The following is an 18,061-nucleotide window of genomic DNA, read 5'->3' on the forward strand; positions in this document are numbered from 1 at the left end:
TATTAAAAATTCAGGTCAAATATCATATGTCCTTGAACCATGTGCTATCTAAAGCCTGTTGGTTTGTAAATTGCTCTGTTGAACATACATTTCATCAGGCCAATTCTAATTGGGGGCAAAGGGGGTGGGCAGAGGACTCTTTTGCGGCCATATTATCACTGTGTATAAAATTAAAGCCTTGGGAGGAACATAGCAAAAGGAAAGGATTATTTATCCAAGATTAACCTTGGAGTCATTTTACTGTTTTATTTCTACAAGTAAATTATCCATCTTCCCATTTTAAGGCAGGTAATTGCTTTGCTGGCTTCTGTGTTTCTGCCTAAACATAACTTAGAGTCTTTCATCTGGATATTTATTCATCTGACTGGAATAGCTTTCAGTCCTCTTTAAAAATTAATTTGACTTTAATGTCTAGTTATCTAGGACTCCCCTGGGCTAAGATGAAATCACACTGGGGGAATTTTGATTTGACAAACGGCCATTGTGCAGGAGCCTTTGATCCTCCACCATGGTGTTAACTAGCTGCCCCTTGTCTTGCTGAGCTTAGAGCAAGATCAAAGTCTGTACCCTACCGTTCAGGATCACTGGTGGGCACTGGGAGAATCCTGGCACCTCCCAGAGTCTTTGAGCTGCTGCAGCCCTTCAGCTGGAGCTTAGAACCCTCCTAGACATTTAGAGAAATTGGATGTGAGCGGAGATAAAGAGAAGACAGGGTGAGTTTTTCCTAGGGCCTTGGTGTACCGTGTCCTGGTGCCTGTTGAGTGCTTGAAGCCCTTTGCTCTTCAAAGTAGGAATTCCTGACCTGGTTTTCCAATCTCTTGAGTCCTGCTCAGGTTTTCCAAGTTTTCAAAAATTATGAAGAAAAATTTATTTTCATTTAAAAAACACATAGAAAATATGGTAGATAATGATTTTTACAATTTTTTAAATTTTTAAAAATTGGAGTATAGTTGATTTACAATATCACGTTAGTTTCAGGTGTGTACAGCACAGTGATTCAATTATATATGTGTGTTTGTGTGTGTGTGTGTGTATATATACACACACATATATTCTTCTTATATATGTGTGTACACATATATATGTGTACACACGTTTTTATATATGTATGTACACATATATACACACACACATATATATTCTTTTTCAGATTCTTTTCCCTTATAGGTTATTACAAAATATTGAGACTAGTTCCCTGTGCTATACAGTAGGTCCTTGTTGTCTATCTACTTTATATATGGTAGTGTGTATATGTAAATCCTAATTTATCCCTTCCCACCCCCTTTCCCCTTTGGTAACCATAAGTTTGTGTTCTGTGTCTGTGAGTCTCTGTAAATAAGTTCATTCATATCTTTTTTTTTTTAGATTTCACATATAAGCAGTATCATATTTGTCTTTCTCTGTTTGGCTTACTTCACTTAGTATGATAATCTCTAGGTCCATCCATGTTGCTGCAAATGGCATTATTTCATTCTTTTTTATGCTTGAGTAATATTGCATTGTATATATGTACCATATCTTCTTTATCCATTCATCTGTCGATAATTAGAAGAATGGAGAGAAAACAGGCATATTGCTGAAGATCACTGGAAATTGTTGCCCTGGTGGTTAGATGCCTTAAAAGCAAAAGAACAAGTGTAGACTTTCCATACTGGCCTTGATACAGATTGTTCAAAAGCATCTAGACTCAGGTAGCAGGCTGTAAATGTCACCCTTGCCTGGAAGGCAGGCGTGGTCTAACTCTGCGATCTCCTCGCTCTGACAGACGGGGAGCTCTCCATATCGAATGAAGATGACTCCCTGGAAAACGGGCAGTCCCTGAGCTCCAGCCAGCTATCTCTGCCCGCCCTGTCCGAGATGGAGCCAGTCCCGATGCCCAGGGATCCCTGCTCATACGAGGTGCTCCAACCTTCCGACATCATGGATGGGACAGGTAATGCCCCTGGTAGACGTGGAACTGGTCCCCAGCATGTGGTGTTAGGGGCCTTCAGCCTGGCTGGACTTCGGCTTCTATTTTGAACCACCCTGAACATAAGGATCTCCTGGAAATGGGGATGAAAGTGACCAGTTAGTACATGCTGAGTGTAAAAATATGGAGGATGTGTCCATTTATTTTTCTACAGTCTTTAAAAACATTTTTATAATCTTAATCTCTTTAAAGAAGATATGTCTTGTTTTGTAATACTGATGATTTAAAATGTCTGTTTTCTAACCCTCATTTCTATTAAGATAAAGCTAAAGAGTCCTGTGCTTCTGTAGGGTACCTGTCTAAGTCTACCTGGTCATAAGGCCCTGGTATGCCTTTGAATCCTAATCCCAATATACCAGTTAATAGTTATATCGATTTAGTAAATTGTACCAATTTACTATATAAAAGCAATTAATGTGTTAATTGTCTACAATTTACCGGTATCCTGCTGACAGATAATTTTGATGCCATCTGTCTCTCCCTCTTTGGTCCAAAGCCCTCTGAGTGGCCGATACTCACTCCCTCACAAGGTTTGCAGAGTGGTCCTCATTAGCCAGAAGATGGCACCCTCCCGACAGCCAGTAAGGAGAGGTCCTTGCTGTCAGGAGACAAGCCTGGGGAATGGGGCCTCTGGGAATATCTGGAGTCTGGGTAGAGAGGCCAGGGCCTTCCCCCACACCGTGTGCAAAGTCTGCGTCATAGAACTCAGACGGGAGGCGAGCGGGATGGTGTTTCAGAGTCAGCGCCGTGCTTCACTTTGGGACCCAGGGAGTCACTGCTCCGTCGGTGTGTCCAGCACTGATGATAATGGTGTCCCTTGAGACAGGGGAGAACCTAGTTCTCCTGAGGGTTGTGTAAAGGGCTCTGACTGCAGGAAACACTGCTACCCAGAGTAGGGAGAAGGAAGAGGGCAGGGGAGGCTTTCTTCCTGTAGCAGTGATGGGGAGGGGGAGATATGCATCTGAGTTGCATTTCCCTCCCCCTCCCCAAGCTGGGGAGATTGTTCCAACTAAAGCAGTAAATTGAGGCTTCTTCCCAGCCTTCCCTGTGACATTGGGATCAGATTGCTGTAGTGACATCTGTCATCCCAGGGAAGTCGTAGAGTCTCGTTCTGTCATTGGCCGGGTTGCCAGCATGGTAGGAGAGCCTGTGCTACCACCCGTGACAGCTCTTAATTGGAGCCGGTCCTGGTCCGCGCCCCCCACCCGCCCCACCATGGGGAAGAGGAAGAGGCAGCCCCAGGGCAGAGCAATGAGAAATGGGCAGAATCAAAAGCAGAAAACCATGCTTCTGGCGAGTGCAGGAGAAAGGAAGGCGGAAAATGAAAAGGGTGTTGATTTGGAGCATCCTTCGCCTTACCCAGGTGTATCGGAGCTGGTAGGGGCAGGAAGGTGCCCCTAAAACTGCAGAGCACCCCCTGGATGCTGCTGCCCAGCTCGGATGGCCCCAAACCTGGAGGAGCAGCCGCTGCCCCAGGCATGTGGGGATCACCTGCCCAGCGTCAGCCTCTAGGCTGTCCTCAGACCCAGGGAGCAGGGACACAAGGAGACCCAGCAGGCAAAAACAAGACCCCGGAATGCATTCGCTCTTCCTTCCCAGCAAAGGGCAAACAGGCCCAAAGGAAGATGCCGGCATTTGGTGCTGGTTTGGTTCAGAGGGGGCTCCTGGTCCTTGATCCACTACACCTGCCATCTGTTGATTGTCGCTGTGGTCCCGTGAGTCCCATTTTGGAGCACCCGTAGAATTTGCATGATGAACACCAAGGTTGAAGGGATGAAGCTTTGGGTGGTTTGAGGAAGCGTCCTCTTCCTTCTTCTCCCTCTTGCTCTTTCCAGCTCTCTCCGTTTTCTGTCTCTCCCTCCCCCCTACTTCCCCCACCCTCACCATGGCTTTATTGGATTTCTGGCGTCCTCTCTTGAACACCCCACGCGACTGTGACAGCCTGGAACAATCGGTGCTCTGCTGTGTTGCTAACCCTGTCCTGTGTGCCCCCCGGCTTCCGCCGGCCGCACCTGCACTGCGTTTGTGTAATGTCGCTGTGTGTCATGTGGTTGTCCCCTCAGTGTCTGAAGAGAGTCCCTCTGCCAGTGAGTCTGGAGTCCTCCTGCCCCAAGATCCTTCAGCCAAACCCGTCCTGCTCCTGCCCCCCAAAAAACCTGCTGCTTTCCCTGGAGACCATGAGGAGACCCCAGTGAAGCAGCTCTCTCTCCTCAAGCAACCCCCTGCCCTGCCTCCCAAACCCACTGCCAGGATTGCCAACCACTTAACAGGTGAGTCAAGATGTCTTCTGGGGACCTGCAGCCGTGCCTTCCCTTCAAGGGATCCTTTCTTGTGCTTTTTCTTTTTCTCTGGGGCCCGATGCACCTCTTTGGTAAGGTCGCTCTGTGGGACATTTGGGGGTTTCTGTGTGTGTCTTGGTACATGCCGTCATGACCTGGGTTTGTGTGTTCGTGTCCAGAAGCATGCGATATACACCTGCCAGTCATAGGCTAAGAGGCTGCAGTCGCGTGCATTTGTAAACATGTACATTGGCATTTATGTGGCTAAGTAAAGATTACTTGCCCATGTAGGTGAATTAGATTCACCATCAAAATCTTTGCAGAGATAAAGAGTAGCGTCTGTTCCCTTCATAATGAGTTTGCCAAAGCTTTAAATTTTTTGTCTTTAAATAATTGATCTGAAGCCCAGTGTATTTCTTCTATTAAAATTTATGTCTGTGCTATTCTCTTTGGGGGGGAAAAAAAAGGAAAGACAGTAATTTGCAGAGTATTGTTGGAAATACTTTTAGAGAAGAGCAAGCTGAGGAATGTTGTCCTAAAATAACTTTTTAAAAATTGAAGTATAGTTGATTTACAATAATGTGTTAGTTTCAGATATACGGCAAAGTGACTCAGTTATATAGTTCTTTCAGATTATAATTGGGATTAACAGACACAAACTACTATATATAAAATAGATACACAACAAGGATTTACTGTATAGCACAGGGGACTATATTCAGTATCTTGTAATAACCTGAAATGATTTCATATTTTCATTGTTCAAGTGTTATTTAACAAATGCACCCACAGTTATTAAATTGAGCATTTAGTGAAATTGCACTTCACCGCACATTAGCACACGAATCGGGTATGACTTTGTGATTTAAGGTTGCGGTGTAATCAGAGATTCAAGATTTCAGAGGGGTGTTTCTCCAACCTTGATAATAATCCCACCTGATACTGATCGACTGCCTTTTTTACAATATGTTTGCTATTTTTATAAATAGTCTCTAATTGATCTCTATACACTTTTGTAAGATGGGATGGGGATGAAAGAATATTCACCTGTTTTATCATGAAAAACCTGAGGTTCAAGAAAATAAGTGGCTTTTCCAGGGCTGGCAGGAATTCTGCAGTAGAGCCACAATTAGACCCTGTGTTTCCCAACTCCTAGTTCAATGAATGTTGTTTCCACGGTGGCAGGATGTCTCTCACATGGCACTGAGTTTTAGTAGGTTACAATTCAAATATAAGTTTGTGTCACGCTCCTCTATCAATGTACACATCCATCCAAGTCAGGGTTTGTGGTTCAAAAGAGCAAATTTCCTTCTAAAGGAACCATTCAACACATTAATAACACTTTAGTGCCCCCAAATTTAAATGCATAGAAAACCACAAAGGAAAAAAAGTCCTTGTAAGCCTCCCTCTAAGACATAACCACTGTCCATCTATCATTTATGTAATAAAAATCAAATACTACTGTACGTTTTCTTTTATCACCTGCTTTTTGCTCTCAGTGATGACTTATGAACTGGTTCTCATGTTAGTAGACATTCCACAACGTGATTTTGTTAGCTACGTGGTGGGGATCCCGATTTACATGAATGACCCCTTAAGAGGTTTCCATCTTCCTTATTGTAAAAAATGCAACATCTCAACAGTATGCATGTATTTTTATAAGCATCTCTGGGTTTTTCCTCACTTATTCCTGGTATGAGAATTGCTAATCCTAATTCTAGAAATAAATTATGTACGTTTTAAGGGCTAGGTACCTTTTAAGACTTAGATGCCAGATTTCCGTTGAGAAAGATTAAATGTTGAAAAACAAACTCCTGCATATAATACATATTTATTCAGCACACCTAACTCTAGGCAGAATACTGTGCTAGGTATCAAAGTGGGTACAAATACATGAGGGTTCAATGTATAGGTATATGATATATATATACGGATATGAATATATATTTTAAATATCCAAAAATAGAGCGCCGGAATAACTACTGTTGGGTGTAATACTTGTAGTTCAGCACAGTCTGATAGAAGGGTTCTAGGAGAGCCTGAAACTTGAGCCCACCCTTAAAGCATGAAGGACTTTTATAGAGAATGAGGAAAGAACATTCCAGAAAAGAAGACCTGCACAAAGGCTCAGAGGTGGCCATGCTTCGGGCCGGTGACAGGGAGGCTGAGCTGGGGTGGAGGGTCCATCTTGGGGTGTATTGAGAGAGAGCGTTCACCAGGTAGGGCATGTGAGGATTTAGATTTTATTCCCGTGGCACTGGAGAGCTTTCGGAGATTTTTGAGCTGGGGAGTGGGTGGTATGATGAAAACTAGACTTTAAGGTATACTCGTGGGTCACTGTGTAGAATGAACAGGAAGAGGGGAAGGTTGAAGGCCCAACAGAGAAGCCGCCGAGGCCTGCCCTGTGTCTTGTTCTCCAAAATCACTAGTTAAATTAGATCGAACAATTTGAGGCAGGGAGACACTTTAAGAGGCCGCTCCAGTTGTTGAAATAGAAGCTCAAAGCATCTGACTGATGGCAGTGGGAAGAGAGGGAATGGACCAGTAGATAAGACATTTTAAAAGAAGAATTGACAGCAAGTTTTTAAACTAACATTAAGTTAAATCTCATTTATCTAGTTACCCAATTAATAGACGCACATGTCAACTTCAGCCATGAGCCCAGAACTTGGGTGGCCTGGTGTCCGCAGGCCTCTCTTGCTCTATTAGCCCAGTCTCTCCAGCTTCCGTGGTTCTTTCCCCAAGAGAGTGGATTTTATCTATTATCTGTACATCTCACCTCCATAGAGCTTGGGTCAAATGGATAAAAATACATACAAGCTGATGATCCTTACCATATTGTACCTGGTAGCCTCTTAAATATGATGAAGGCAAGACAGGTACAGGGGTGTGTGACTGCGAGTCTGGTGCTTTCCTTTTGGGTTTAAACTCCATTAGACTTGCTTAATTTTTGTAAGTCAACAATCAGTCATAATGAATCTGCATCACCATGAGGCAGCCCCATTAACCCTGTTCTCTTACTCATTAGAGGCACCTGGGCCATGTGAGCAGGAATTAATAAACTGAGAATTCTAGAACTCTTAAGTTGAGACTTGAGAGTTTTAGCATGTTCTCAGTGTCCGTCGTTCTGTTGACATTTTTGAAAGGAAACAGACAACAACTTGAAAGGCACCGAGCATGGCTGGTAAAGAGTGACAGTGGTTACTGGTCCAGTAGATACTGGAGGAAGCGTGAGCCGGGGCTGAGGCTACATCTGGGTGCACGATCAGGGAAAGATATGTAGAAATATCTCTGCTTTGGCATTTGCTTCCATTTGATGAGGAAAATCATAATTAACTTGGAGACTATTTGCCTTATGCTTTTTCTCTGTTCTTTAGCCGGATAGAGGGAAGCCCTCTTGCTCTCCCAAACTCCTCTTCTCTTGTCGTCATCTTCATCCTTCTTATCTCCAACATCAGTATGCACAGGGGCCTGTATCACAGGGTCAGGAGTTGTTGGGTGTCAGCTTCCCTTCCATTCTGGAAGGACAGTGCCCAGCGGAGCTGGTTGCATAACGCATATGATCTGAGATAATGATTCTCAAAACGCATCCTTCTTGGAATAATGGCTGACCCTAGAGGAAAAAGGTAGTGGAAGCAAAAAATACTGTCTCCTACTTTTCTAAGTCTCCATCAATCACCTCTCCAGCCATCCTGGCTCCAGGAGTCAAATGTTAAACATTGCGTGAGTAATCCAGTCCTTCTGCATAAGATACCTGTGATTAGGTACCCCACAAGTGCCATTGGAATGAAGGATAATCAGCTTATGTGATAGCTGAGCTTCACAGTCTGATGGTCACACTTGGGTAATAATGGCAGCTGCCATTTTTGGAGAAATTTACAATGTACCATTTAGTCCTATGAGGTAGATACTATTTTCTTTATTCTTTCCTTTTCACAGAGGAGGAAAATGAAATTCAGAGAAGTTAAATTACTCAGTCATGGTGACGTAGCTAGTAAGTCCAGAGACAAACTCTACCCATTTTGTTTTACCCCAGAGCCCTCCTCTTCACCATTAGTTTATACCATCTCTACTAAGATACCTATTCTTAAAATTCGTAACAACGGAATCATTAGTTTTCTTTGGGTTTTGTTTATTTATTTTTTGTTTTGGTTTGCTTTTTTTTTTTTCTCTTTGGTTTTTAATCTGTTTAAGAAATTAGAAAATCTGCTTTGTTTGTATAACTCAAAGACAAAAAAATTGTCCGGTCTTTCGAAAATAGGTAATGTTCTTAAGGCACTTGATTATAAAGAGTTTCAAAGAACATGCTAGAAAGAGATGGTCTAAGAATCAAGAACGGGGCAGATCACATGGGAAGCACTTGACCACAGCTAGAAACCGACAGCTCAGCAAAGAAAGGGAACTCTTGCTGATCCTTAAAAACAAGTCCTTCTGCTAATGTGGACGGGCCCAGGGTATAGTTGCACTGTCTTTAGAACCTGAAATACAGGGAAGCTTACTGTATTATCAGAACTGGTCGATTGCTAGTTTCAGTGTTACGAAGTATTTGCAACTGCAAATTTCCCTGCCAGACAGCGGCCATGCCCTGTGGTATTTTTTCAGCCCCAGCATGTGTCTAATGGGAATCCCCTATGCAGAGCTTGTCAAGGTAAAACCAGTATTTCTATTTAGAGCTGTCTCTCTAGTTTTGAGGACAGTGTCTACAGTGGGCTGTTCTACACCCACATTCTGATCTGTAATTTCATTAGGTTTCTCTGTCCCCATTTCTCCCCAGTATATCCCACCCCACCCTCCTTGTTCTCCTCTTTCAGCTTCCTCTCCAACCCTCCAAAATCATCTAACTACTTTTGTCTCTGTCCTTGCCTTCCTTCCCGGTATTCTACTCAGAAAGTGCAAGAAAACTGATGATTAGACCATTGAGACCCTGGACCTCATCTGTGCTTTTAAACGGAAAAAATGAATCGTAATCCAGGGGCCTCATAAAGAGGTTTAAGGTTCACAGTCTCTTGATAACTGGTATTTTGAAGGGATGGGAAATTGCCTGAATTTACTCTTTATACCCATTTCTCCATAGTATTCCGGTCTTGATTTTCTTTTCTCAAAATGCAGAAATTCTTTTCTTAGTGCATCTAAGGACTATCTATGGGTTAAAACATGTTTAAAAGGATGCTTTCTGCTCTGACATCTATGATCAAGGCAAAGATTGCAACAAAATGCCTTTCCTTTTTTGGAGCGCTGTTAGGTTGGAGATTTAATTCACTTGGCCTATTTCTTTTTGTGGTGAAAACACATAATATAAAATTTACCACCTTAACCATTTTTAAATATACAGTCAGTAATGTTATGTATAATCACATTGTGCAACAGATTTCCAGAACTTTTTCATCTTGCAAAGTTGAAATTCTGCCTATTAAAAACACCCCTTTCTCTTTCATCTCCCCTTAGCCCCTGGGAACCTCCATTTTACTCCTCGTTTCTATGAATTTGACTACTCTGGGTACCTCATATAAATGGAATCATACAGTATTTGTCTTTTTGTGACTGGCTTTTTTCACTTAGCATAATGTCCTTAAGGTTCATGCATGCTGTGGCATGTGACAGGATTTCCTTCCTTTGTAACGCTGAATGGCACTTATATTTTGTGTATTTTTTGCACTATGAGCAAAGTGCTCTTCCAGCCCTGATATAATTTACAAAAAGTGTTTTCTTATCAGAGTTGTAGATGGTTGTAAGCTACAGAAAATGTTTAATGTGAAGATGTATAAACATGGTTCTAAAGAAATTCAAATAGTAAGAGATCAAATCCTTTGGGAGGAATCAGAACAAGCATCATGGAGGAGAATGTATGTTTAAGACAAGCCATAAAGATAAGCAAAATTAGTAGGGATGGGTGAGGAGCTTTCCAGGAAATGGGAAGCAGGGTTCACAGAGGCACATGCATGCAAGGCATAGCATGTTCAAGACATAGCAAACAGCGCAGCTTGGCAGGGATGTGGGATTCCTGTAGGGAAGTCAAGAAAGATCAGGCCAGCAGTGGGTTGAGGGTAACTGTGGAGAACCTTGAAAGCCACAACGAGGGATTTAACTTTGGAGGAGGAAGAGGGCATCTTTTGTGGACTTTTAGCAGCATTTGCTTGATTTCAACCAAGCCTGTCTCCTTGATGTTTGGATAAGATGGATGCTACTGCTGTTGGATGGATTTACAACTGGATGGATGAATGTAACTGGGGCTGCCCAGCGTCAACGTGAAATTGCAGAGGGCACCAAGCAGCTGCCCTTGGCTCTTCCTCTTGGACGTTGTTTCAGTGTCCCAGGGGTACGTTTCCCCGGGGGTGGGGATTTAGTCTGCCTTGTTCCCTGCTGTGTCCTTAGCTAGTGCTGTTCAGCAGCAGGACAGGAGGCCATGAGAGGCATAGAGCCCCATTGCAGAGGCATTGAAGGAGGAGCTGGATGATCATTTGCCCATGAGTTCACAGCAGGACACTTGCTTCTTTAGGAGAAGCTGTGCACATTGTTCTCCGGCTCTGAGTGCTGCTGAAAATGAAATCTGATTCTCATGGGTTCTGTGGTGTCTGAAGGAAACATGATAACCTAGGTAGAAAAGCAACTTCCCGTAAGGGTAGCAGTTAGAACGTGACAGTCATCCATCAGGCAAACTTGTGGTCCAGCCTTAGGTGTCAGGGAGTACACTCGGAATTTCATGGGGATATGGGGATACCCTGCAGGTGGTTAGACCAGCTACCACCATCAGTATAAATGCAAGAAATCTGAGTGTGTCCTCTGACAGTGAATAAATATCGTGCATCAGATGGATGTAGGGTTAGAGATGAACTGTAGCTGTCCTCATTTGCCTTTATAAGATTTATGGATCTAGGGACTTCCCTGGTGGTGCAGTGGTTAAGAATCCACTCTAGGGACTTCCCTGGTGGTCCAGTGGTGAATAATCCGCCTTCCAGTGCAGGGGACGCGGGTTCGATTCGTGGTCGGGGAACTAAGCTCCCACATGCCGTGGGGCAACTAAGCCCATGCACCACAACTACTGAGCTTGTGCGCCTCAACTAGCGCCCGTGTGCCACAAATTACAGAGCCCAGGTGCTCTGGAGCCCACGTGCCACAACTACAGAGCCCACGTGCTCTGGAGCCCACGCACCACAACTAGAGAAGAGAAAAGCCTGCATGCCACAACTAGAGAGAAGCCCGTGCGCCACAACTACAGAGCCCACATGCTCTGGAGCCCACGCACCACAACTAGAGAAGAGAAAAATCTGCACACCACAACTAGAGAGAAGTCCACGCACTGCAACAAAGACCCGACGCAGCCAAAAAAACAAAATAAAATAACATAAAACATTTTAAAAAAAGAAAAAAAAAGGAATCCTCTCTAGGGCCCACATGCTGCAACTACTGAGCCCGAGTGCTGCAACTACTGAAGCCCACGCGCCTAGATCCCGTGCTTCGCAACAAGAGAAGCCACCACAATGAGAAGCCCACGCATTGCAAGGAAGAGTAGCCCCCGCTCGCCACAATGAAGACTCAATGCAGCCAAAAATAAATAAAAAATAAATTAAGACTTCAAAAAAAAAGATTTATGGATCTAGCTTGAACTTCTTGATACCTTCACCATGAATGTACTACCTCTTAATCAGGATATGCTCTAAGTAGTATTTCATTGTATGTGATCTAAATTTACTGCTTAAAACTTCACAGATAGACCCCCTGGTTCCCGTGTTCTGAGACCAGGCGAGCATGTGTATGTTTGCCTCCATGACTTTGTGATTTCGATTTGACTCGCTCTCAGCTTTTGCCTGGATGCTCAAGATAGCAGTCCCCCCTGGTGGGCACCGTCCAATCCGGGCTCCTTGCCATTGCCCATTCTGGACCTTCTCGCCTGCCTTTACGCCTGTCTCGTGGAAGGCTCGGGTTCAACCACCCAGTTATCAGTTGCCTGGCCGTCTCCTTGCCTGGTCTCCCTGGGAGCACCAGCAGTAGTCTGCATTGCTGCAAAAATAAACGATAGAATGTGTTTTTATCAATGACTTACAGTTTCTAACAAAATACTGATCTTATGAACAGGTGTTTGTTCTTGTGATTATAGGGACATCTGCAGTTTTGACTCTTTGAGAGCAGTTCCCCGACAATGAATAAGGTGTAGTTTGACTTTTACAAAATCGAATGTAGTTGTGGCAGAGCTGACATGCCCAAGTGACCCAGTTAGCTAGTGAGCCACCCCTCCACTGCCCCGTGTCACCATCTCAGGGAGGCACTCACTTCCCTACTTGCTGTCATCTCCCCAGGTGGCCTTGGGAAGGGTCCATTTAAAAACAAAAATGTGTCTTTGTGGAAAGTGGCTCTGAAACAGTCAGGTGCTGGTGATGCGTATGTGATCATGGCCCTCATTTTAGGATTCTGGAAGGTCTCAGGACACTTTGCTGAGGTTTCCGTGTGCTGGGCTGGCTTAGGAGAGCAAGCCAGGCTGAGGGCATTGAATACAAATCACTTAATACTCTTCTAGCCCTTTCACCACGAGGGGTCAGTCAACACATTTTTGCCTTTCCAGGCATCTGGCCAAAAAAAGAAAGAAAAAAGGCCAGACTACCTTAAAATCCCCAGGATGGCCCAAAGTGATTGGTGGGGCTCCTATAAGCACCTTTCTTATAGCCAGGAGAATCTGATTCTGTGGTTTCGTGGTACTGGACTCTTATTTAAGTTCTAAGTACACTTCTTACAGACTCTTCATGTCCTTGGATGGATGCCTGTATCTATGAAAGGAGATCAGAGATTCTAACCCACTAGAACCAGGTGGCAAATGACTGAGAAATTCTTACAACACTTTTGTTCATTAAGACGTTAAGTGCTACTATCATTGGCAAGTGTATCTGAATCGTCTATTATAAAGTTATAAATGCTTCTCCAGCTTCTACAGCTGTTGTTAACTTAAAAAGTGAAGAGAGAGGCTAGGGGTATATTCATTTAGCCCAGACTCATTCAGTGTATAGACTACAGTCCTCTGGCACCAGTCTCAACTACAAAAGTAATCGGGGGTTTTCACTTTCTTGTGTGAAGTCATAAGCCAGAGGTGTGTCAGGTTTGGAAATATAGCCCCCTTGGGTTTTCTGGCTCTGTGACGTAGTTTGAGTTTATTTTTCTTGTTCTCTGGAACTGGTTGTTTTTGCTCTTTCCACTCCATCAGCAGAGACAGTTTTATGAATATACTGCATCTCGGTCAGTCTGGCTGCCGAAGACTCATCCATTTCTAAGTCAGCAAGCAGAGAGCTTTGTGTGTGCCCCAGCAGGAGCAGTCACAATAAATGACTGAGGTAGTGTGTGTCCTACCATAATCCGTAAATGTCGTGCATCAGAGAGAGGCAAAGTATTGTGTTCAGGGAAGTGCTATCAAGGTAAAGAAGGCATTTTTAAGCCCTGGATTTTTAGAGGTAAAAGCACCTGGGTCCCAAGAAGCTTAGATAAATTTCTTAGCTAATTAGTCCCAGAGAATCCAGGTTTTCTGACTCCTGGTTCCGCATCCTTCTCCACCAGCTCTCAGTACTGATGCAGGACTGTGTGCATCGGAACGGCACGCTGAAACCTGGACAACCTTGCCTTTTTCCCTTTCCCAACACGCAGTGCCGTGTTGCAATCATGGAAGACTTCTAGGATGGTCCCTCGGAAGCCTCTTTGCTCTGCTACTTGATTCACTTTCACCAGGTGTTTTCACCCACTTACTTACAATGCAACCACCACACACTCTGTTGATTTCTCGGCTTCTATCTCTCCCTCCCAGGCCGGGAAGCATCAGGTGAGGTAGACTCTCACAGGGATAGCAAGAGTCCTATTTGTAACGCTGCAGATGTATGTCGCACTTTGCAATTTACAAAGCATGTCCACATTATCTTGTCTGACCCTCACAATGACCTGTGGGAGAAGCCCGGAATATATCATATTATTATTATTTCAGAATGAATTAAGACTACATTTGTTGAACTCCTGTTACATATCAAGGACTCTACTGGGTTTTTTTTTTTGAATTTTTGAATTTTATGTTATTTTTTTTTTATACAGCAGGTTCTTATTAGTCATCCATTTTATACACATCAGTGTATACATGTCAATCCCAATCTCCCAGTTCATCACACCACCACCTACTGGGGGTATTTTATACTCAGGCCCTCTGCTAAGTTGTTTGGGGATTTTATAAAATTATGAAAAGGTGCCCTTTGGCGAAATGAATTACACAAAGCTGCCCCTTCTTCTTGGATGACTCAAAGCCAGACCTCAGGCTGTATTTCAGCCCACTTATCCCCTTACATGGAGGTGTGTAGACGTTAATCTGTTCACTTCTCATAACAGACCTATAAGGTGGGCAATGCTCCCTTTCTAGAGATGAGAAAACTGAAGCTCAGGGAGGATAAATGTCTTAGGCAGAGCTACAGGGCTTCTTGGTCTTAGAGCTGAGATTAAACTCCAACTCTTCTGAGTTCTAAGCTCGTGGTGACTTCTCCAGGCCATGGTACCCTCAGCCTGTAGCAGAAGCCTCGAGCAGGCCCCGCCCAGCCCTCAGCAAGCGCCAGGCTGCCTCTCCTCCAGGAGGCCCTGGGCACTTGTCATTTTGCCGATGGAGGGAGCAGCCTCTTCACAAAGTGGTGGCTCTTAGAGGATGGTTCTCGACTTGATTGTGTACTGAGTCCCCTGAGGACCTTGTCCTGATGCAGATTCTAAGTCGGAAGGTCTGGGCTGGGCCCTGAGACTCTGCATTTCCTCCCAAGAGGTTCTGCCACAGCTTTTAGTCCATGGACCACACTTTCTTTGATTAGCAGACCCTTTGTGTAGGAGAAACTGGTCCCTAAGTTCTACCTTTTCCCACTGCTCTAAAGACACGATGAGAAGGAAAACCAGCAAACGTTTTTGGAACATCTACTATGCACTAGGCCCTGCTGGTGAACAGGTGAGGAAACAGCTGCACCCAGTATGACTTAATTAACACATCAGGTCCACCTACTGCAAATAAACATTAGCAACAAGTCAAGAGAAGTGAGATGGATTAAATCCACTGTCTATGAAATGCTGTGGTAAAGGGAAATCGGGGGCCGTGAGAGCTCAGTGGTGAGCTCCTAAACCAACCTTGGGGAGGACGGATGGGCTTCCTGAGGAAGCAGTTCAGTAATGATGAAAATGATAGCAACGAGAATTATAGTTACTATTTATTGAGGAACCAAGTGTCAGGCACTGTGCAGCCCAGTGTATGTACTTTATCTTATTTAATTTTCACGTGAATCCCGTGATCTATTAATTCATCGCCATTTCACAAATTGGAAGACTGAACGTCAAACAGATTAAGAAATTTGCTGATGCTAACAGAGCTAAAAGAATGTGATTTTATAGTTTATCTTCTGTTTCTAGTAGGACAAATTTTGGTAATGATGTTGTGCTTCTCCATCCTATAATAACTTGTGGCACTTTCTTAAAGTGTGGTGTCCACCTAGGTCAGAGTGATCTGGAGGCTTATTTACAAAGCAGATCCCTGGGCCTCATGGTAAACCTACTGAATCTGAATCTTTGAAAGTGGGGCCCAGGAATTTGCCTCTCCTGCTGAAGTTGATGGGGAATATGGTCTTCAGTTTTGCTTTGAAGGGTGAGTGCAATTTTGATCATCAGGGAGTAGCAGATAAGGCCGGGAAGAGGGATGAACATGGTTACTGGGAAACCCTGTGTGGAAACTGGCCTAACAGGATGGACCAGAGTGAGAGATACCTGGCAGAGTGGGACAGGGTTGGCCCGGAGTGTTGCCCTTGAACTTGCAGTGCTCGCTGGAGCAAGGAGCCGTTGGGAGACTTCAAGCATGACCTGTGTTGTAGGGAGACGTTTGGTACAGGATGGGGATGGATTAAAGGGCTGGGACTCAGCTGTCAACACAATCAAAGGAGAGCTGAGGTCCCAGGCCAGTGTAGTGGTCAGAGGGGCAGAGAGCACAGAAGTTTGAGAGGGATAGACAGATAAAGAGCCAGAAACGCAGAATAGCAGATCACATGCGGCTGGTTCCGAATCCTTCTTCCAGATCTGTTATGAGGAACGACTTGATATTAAGATGTCATAAGAATATAAAAATAGGTCTTGCCAAGGTACTGCCAATCTGAGCTGCCCAGACTCTCCTCAGTTATCCACATGTTATAGAAAGATGGGGGCTGCAGAGCTAATTCACTGAAAGTAGACAGTTTCACTTGACTTTAACCTTTTTCTTCATTTCTTCTGTTTGTACCAAATCCACTGAGCCAAAAATTATTTGACATGATTCACTTTCCTTCTCTACCCCTATTTAATGGGTGACCATGTGCACTGAAAGAACCAGAAGAGAGATGCAGGTAGGAAAGGAGAAAAAGGGGTTCTCCATGGGCCCTGGCATGTCTTTCTTAGAACAGTGAAAGGAACCACCTCCACTAAATTGATCCTGTTGGTCATGTCTTCCTTGCCTGTTTTGTTAGAATTCCTGGCATCCACTTGGTCCATTTTTCTGGTGATGAAGCCAAGTAAGTTTTGCTGTGGAAGTAGTGGCAAGAAATACTGTGTGTGAGGAAAGTTATAGCTTAGCAAGATGGGTGGAATCCATCAATGTATCACTGACCCTTCTTAGGCAGACAATTCCATGCTGCCCTCCTGGCTCTGCTTTCTTCTGCCCAAGCAAATGAGTCCCTACTGCCTTAGACAGCCAGACCCACAAATGAAGGAGTTGTGGGTTAAGGGTCCCTTGATGAAAACTCTAACACTTCAGGACACATTGTACTTGCTGGGTCTGCGCTGTGGCTTCCAAGAGCCACAGGAGTGTACCCTTCAGTAACAGCACCCATACAGCGGTGCTGAGCTTCTGCATCTCAGCCACTTTGGAATTAGCACTGCCTACTTTGGTCCTAAACACGGTTACCTTGTGTCCTGCGCTTGGAGGCTCCTAAGGAACAGGATGAGCAGTCGGGGAGGGAGCCTTTGGTTATGACTGGTTCGCACTTTGTTGTTAGGGGAGCAGTCTTCTCAGCCCCCTGGAATTATTAGGCTTTTCTGTATCTCAGCTGTAGGATCAGCAGTTTAGTGTCCACATACCCACAACTGCCTGATCCTAAAATTTCCATCAATTTTATGCTCCCTCCTAAGAGTTTCTGTTTCTGAACAACATGTGGATTTATCCCATAGCAGAGCATCACAGCTTCGGCTCATTCTGTAAACATGTTGAGCCTCTTGCTAGGTGAGCTGGGCACTGTACAAGATGCTGAGGCTATAATGACAAATTATTCACGGTCCTTGCTCTGTGTGGGAGGAGATAGCTGCGTAAACAGGAAGAACGGTACAGTGTCTTCAGAGTCCAGGGCTATCATCTGTAAAAAGTGAGAAGATCATAGTGTGTACATCACTGGCTTGTTGAGGGGATTAAGCTGGTGAGATAAGAAAAGCACTTAGAACACTGTCTGGCTCGTGGTGGCAGGGTTGGCAGTATCTATCACTGTCGTCATCATCATCACCATGGTTGTTGGCACTGACCTACCACATGCCCACAGTGGGTCCAATGGCTACAGAATAGGGGGAGTGATGTAACCCATCAGGAAGGTTCTCAGTGGAGGTAACGTTTGAGCTGAATCTTGAAGGGAGAGTAGGGATTGACCCAGAAGACAAACCAGAGAACTGAGGGCAGGTAACCAAGGCTCTGGGGTTTGAAACATCAGGTGGTTTGGGGAACCCAGCAGTTCAGGAGTGAGGGTGGTTACCTGGGGTGATGGGGAGAAAAGAAGGCCTATCCAAAGAGAAGGAGGGGCCTGGAGCGCCCTCCTTGGGC

General features: G+C 44.5%; 1 protein-coding gene across 6 annotated transcripts in view; it reads left to right on the top strand.

Annotated features, from left to right (window-relative positions):
* The window catches only part of PHACTR1 (phosphatase and actin regulator 1), a 300,263-nt gene that overhangs the window by 214,667 nt on the left and 67,535 nt on the right, over positions 1–18,061 (top strand). For 4 of the 6 annotated variants that reach the window (XM_061195732.1, XM_061195729.1, XM_061195728.1 and 1 more), the window contains exons 4-5: positions 1,766–1,933; positions 4,033–4,239. The exons of 1 other annotated variant lie outside the window; for it this stretch is intronic. In XM_061195732.1, the coding sequence (XP_061051715.1) occupies positions 1,766–1,933; positions 4,033–4,239 (375 nt within the window). The remainder of the gene's footprint in view (positions 1–1,765; positions 1,934–4,032; positions 4,240–18,061) is intronic. One more of the 6 variants, XM_061195730.1, reaches the window with a different exon arrangement.

The sequence above is a fragment of the Eubalaena glacialis genome, chromosome 7 (assembly GCF_028564815.1).
Source record: "Eubalaena glacialis isolate mEubGla1 chromosome 7, mEubGla1.1.hap2.+ XY, whole genome shotgun sequence".
NCBI classification, from domain to species: Eukaryota; Metazoa; Chordata; class Mammalia; order Artiodactyla; family Balaenidae; genus Eubalaena; species Eubalaena glacialis.